The sequence below is a fragment of the Benincasa hispida genome, unplaced genomic scaffold, assembly GCF_009727055.1.
Source record: "Benincasa hispida cultivar B227 unplaced genomic scaffold, ASM972705v1 Contig261, whole genome shotgun sequence".
Taxonomy (NCBI): Eukaryota; Viridiplantae; Streptophyta; class Magnoliopsida; order Cucurbitales; family Cucurbitaceae; genus Benincasa; species Benincasa hispida.
This window is the reverse complement of record NW_024064775.1, coordinates 747,578-751,647: the sequence shown is the minus strand read 5'-3', so window position 1 is coordinate 751,647 and position 4,070 is coordinate 747,578. Positions and strand designations below refer to the sequence as shown.

The following is a 4,070-nucleotide window of genomic DNA, read 5'->3' as shown; positions in this document are numbered from 1 at the left end:
GTTTCTTCCATACATGCTAGTTAGATGACAAGAACTTATGTATGTTCAGATGATAACAACATGATTCACTTAGATCTTTCTATTGATTTACAATACATATTTGATTGAAAATCATACTACAGTGTTTAAACTAACCTTATTACTAGTACGCAAAAGGTTGTATTATTTATCTTTTCACATGGTATTACATAATATTCAACGTTTATCACATAACTAAAACACAAAGTGTTTTACCCATCTTACTTGTAAGTAAAAGGATCTATTATTTATCATTTCATTCTATTACTTTATATTTATCTCTTAACATATTGTTCTCATGCTCATTTTTATGTTTCCACCACAAGGGCTCTTATGATAATCCCCGACTTCCAATTTGTATCATATTGAGACAACTGAAATCGGACCAACCCACTTTGGTCAAGTTTAAACTTTCCTATCAAGATATTGAACCACACGTTTTTTGGCCTACCATATAGTATTTCTTCAGACTTTATCACATTCCCATCTGGCAACACGATTTTCTTGATCAAAGAACCATCCCATCCATTGCAACCATCTCTCAACTTCACCTCAATATTTACTGTGTACAAAGTATTTGGTTTGAAATTAGAAGAACTCAGATCCAAGAAACAATCAAACCAAGATACACGAAGAAGCTCTGCTTCTTCGATTGTATAACTGCAAATTTGTCAAACATTCACATATCCTAAGTGCAGAAATTGTGGAAAACACCATCAGGGGCAATGTCTTCAGAACTTAGGGGTGTGTTTCAACTGCGGCCAAACGGGTCACTATGCAAAGGCTTGCCCAAAGCTCATCAACCAAGTATCAACTGCCCAGACCACACAGCCTACTAGTAACAAGGTTACCTAACAACAGAAAGGACGGGTGTTTGTTGTTACATGTCAAGAGGTATGGGATCAAGATGTAGTTGTTACAGGTACATTACCCATCCTCGGGTATTATGCCTTCACTTTATTTGATTCGGGCTCTAGTCATTCATTCATCTCTACAACATTTGCACAACATGCTCAATTAACATCAAAGCCCTTAGGCTACATTTTATCCGTAGCTACTCCTGCCGGAATATCTATGTTGGCCCACTCAGTAGTAGAAAACTGTGAATTGTCAGTATTAGGACATAAACTAGGGGTGACCCTCTTCATCCTAGACATAAGTGATTTCGACATAATACTAGGTATGGACTAGTTAGCAGCAAACTATACAAGCATAGATTGCCATAATAAAGAGGTCATATTCATCTTTCCAACTGGAACCAAGTTTAAGTTTAAGAGTTCTAATACACAATCAGCCCCAAGAATAATTTCAGCCTTAAAAATTACACATTTGCTCAACCATGGGGCTTTGGCATATTTAGCAAGTATAGTGGATTTATGAAACCAAAAGGATGAAATTAAGGTCATTCCTGTAATAAGAGAATTTGAAGATGTATTCCTGGAAGAGCTACCAGGTTTACCACCTAGTCAAAAAATAGAATTTTGTATAGATCTAATTCCCGGAGCTGAACCAATATCTAAAGCACCATATAGAATGGCAATTGCAGAATTAAAAGAACTCAAAATACAATTACAAGAATTGTTAGATAAGGGATTTATACGCCCTAGCTTGTCTCCATGGGGAGCACCTGTCTTATTTGTTAAGAAAAATGATGGATCAATGCGTTTATGTATAGATTATCGGGAGTTGAATAAGTTGACAATAAAGAATAAATACCCACTTCCATGCATTGATGACCTATTTGACCAATTACAAGGAGCCTCAGTATTCTCCAAAATAGACTTATGATCTGGATATCATTAACTACGAATCAAGGAGTCTGATATACCCAAGACTGCTTTCCGAACAAGATATGGGCATTATGAATTCGTTGTAATACCCTTTGGATTAACGAATGCCCCAGCAGCCTTCATGGACTTGATGAATAGAATTTTTAAGGACTATCTTGATAACTTCGCGATCGTATTTATAGATGATATTTTGATCTATTCCAAGTCTGAGGCAGAACATGAAAAACATCTTAGGGACGTCCTTTCCATATTAAGAAATAAAAAGTTGTATGCCAAATTCTCCAAGTGTGAGTTTTGGATGCAACAAGTTTCCTACCTAGGGCATATTGTAAAGCAAGAAGGAATCTCAGTGGATCCTGCTAAGATTGAAACAGTTAGCAAATGGCCTCGCCCAACAACAGTTAGCAAAGTATGAAGCTTCCTTGGATTAATAGGATATTATAGACGATTTGTGAAGAATTTCTCAAATATAGCATTACCCTTAACTAACCTCACCAAGAAGAATAATCCTTTTGTCTGGAACCAAGAATGTGAGCAAAGCTTCTAAGAACTAAAAGAACGGTTGACCACAGCCCCTATTCTCACTATACCTGACGGATCAGGGGGTTTAATTATGTACAGTGACGCATCGAAGAAGGGGCTTGGTTGTGTATTGATGCAACATGGAAAGGTAATAGCATATGCTTTAAGACAACTAAAACCTTATGAACAAAATTGTCCCGTTCATGAATTGGAGTTAGCTGCCGTAGTCTTTGCCTTAAAGATATGGAGACATTACTTATATGGGGAAAAGATCCAAATTTTTACAGATCATAAAAGCCTTAAGTACTTCTTTACCCAAAAAGAGTTAAATATGAGGCAACGAAGATGGTTAGAATTAGTCAAGGATTATGACTGTGAGATCCTCTATCATCCAGGAAAAGCTAACATTGTTGCTGATGATCTTAGCAGAAAGTCAGCTCATACAGCAGCCCTAAGTACCATCTCCAAACACATAATGGATGACCTTGAAAGAGCTGAGATCTCACTAATACCAGAAACCTTCACAACTCGAATAGCACAGTTAATTACAAGACCTGCATCAAGGCAAAGGATAATTGATGCATAACAAATAGATAAATACCTAAACAAACAACTACAATCAGAGAATGGAGAAATCAGTCAAATCTCTATAGCCCCAGACTCTGCACTTCTCTACCGTGGACGTCTATGTGTACCAGATGATGAAGAAATCAAGAAAGAACTACTGAAGAAAGCTCATGAATCATGCTTTTCAATACATCCTGGGAGTACCAAAATGTATCAAGACTTGAAAGCACATTACAGGTGGTGTAACGTGAAAAAGGATATAGCCGACTATGTAAGTAAATGTTTGGTTTGTCAACAGGTGAAAGCTCTACGGCAACGACCACAATGACTTCTCCAGCCTCTAAATGTTCCAAAATGGAAATGGGAGCATATTTCTATGGACTTCATCTCAGGACTCCCCAGAACTGTTAAAGGCCACAACATGATTTGGGTGATTGTGGATCGACTCACCAAATCGGCCCACTTCCTACCATACAAGACTACTCACACTACGGAAGCACTAGCTCAAATGTACTTAAAAGAAGTCATCCGGTTACATGGAGTCCCAGTATCAATTATTTCAGATCGAGACCCTCGTTTCGTCTCCAAGTTCTAGAAAAGTTTGCAAAAAGCAAACTCCAAGTTTAAGTGTTTCATGGTAGTGTACCTTTAATATGTTGCATAATTATGTTATTGTTATGTTGCATTACATGTTTAAAATACGTTTATCGACAAGGGACCCCATGCATTATGTTTGTTCACAACGATGAAATAAGATTAAATTTTAATTAGATAAAGGTTATGCTTCTAGGGTTAGCAGGCGATCAATGGTATGGCGACACGTGGCGCGGTTTAAGATTTTCAGCGCTGTTTCAAATTTGATTTCTTCTTAAATTGTCTCTTTTAAAATCCTTTTTATTCTCGAAATCTCAATAATTCTAATTCTTTCAAAATTCCTTTTCAAATCCTTTCATTTTCTATTTTTTTATTCACATCTCCTACCCTTCATTTGCAATCATATCGAAGGAACAGCAAATTTATCTTCCTCGCCTATAAAATTCAAACTTCGATTTTAACTCTTCATTGACACACCAAAGCCTATCAAAGTCTTAAGCTCTCAATTCTTTCTACTCTCAAGAAAATTCTTGTCATTCTTGCCCTAACATTGGCCTAGAGTTATTTATTTAGTGTTTA

At 36.7% G+C, this 4,070-nt stretch overlaps 1 protein-coding gene across 1 annotated transcript; it reads right to left on the bottom strand.

Moving 5' to 3' along the window:
* Window positions 1-326: 326 nt before the first annotated feature.
* LOC120069161 (lectin-like) lies at window positions 327-1,190 on the bottom strand. The gene is made up of 2 exons (XM_039020835.1): window positions 1,060-1,190; window positions 327-678 (listed from the first exon to the last, which is right to left on the bottom strand). The coding sequence occupies exons 1-2, from the start codon at window positions 1,188-1,190 to the stop codon at window positions 327-329; spliced, it is 483 nt and encodes a 160-aa protein (XP_038876763.1).
* Between the last annotated feature and the right edge of the window lie 2,880 nt (window positions 1,191-4,070).

Bases quoted from the DNA above. Each gene is read 5' to 3' on its own strand.
- LOC120069161 (XM_039020835.1), bottom strand. From the start codon at position 1,190: ATGTCGAAATCACTTATGTCTAGGATGAAGAGGGTCACCCCTAGTTTA. The intron at 679-1,059 runs GTAGCCTAAGGG...ACAAATTTGCAG, and splicing joins GGAGTAGCTACGGATAAAAT to TTATACAATCGAAGAAGCAG.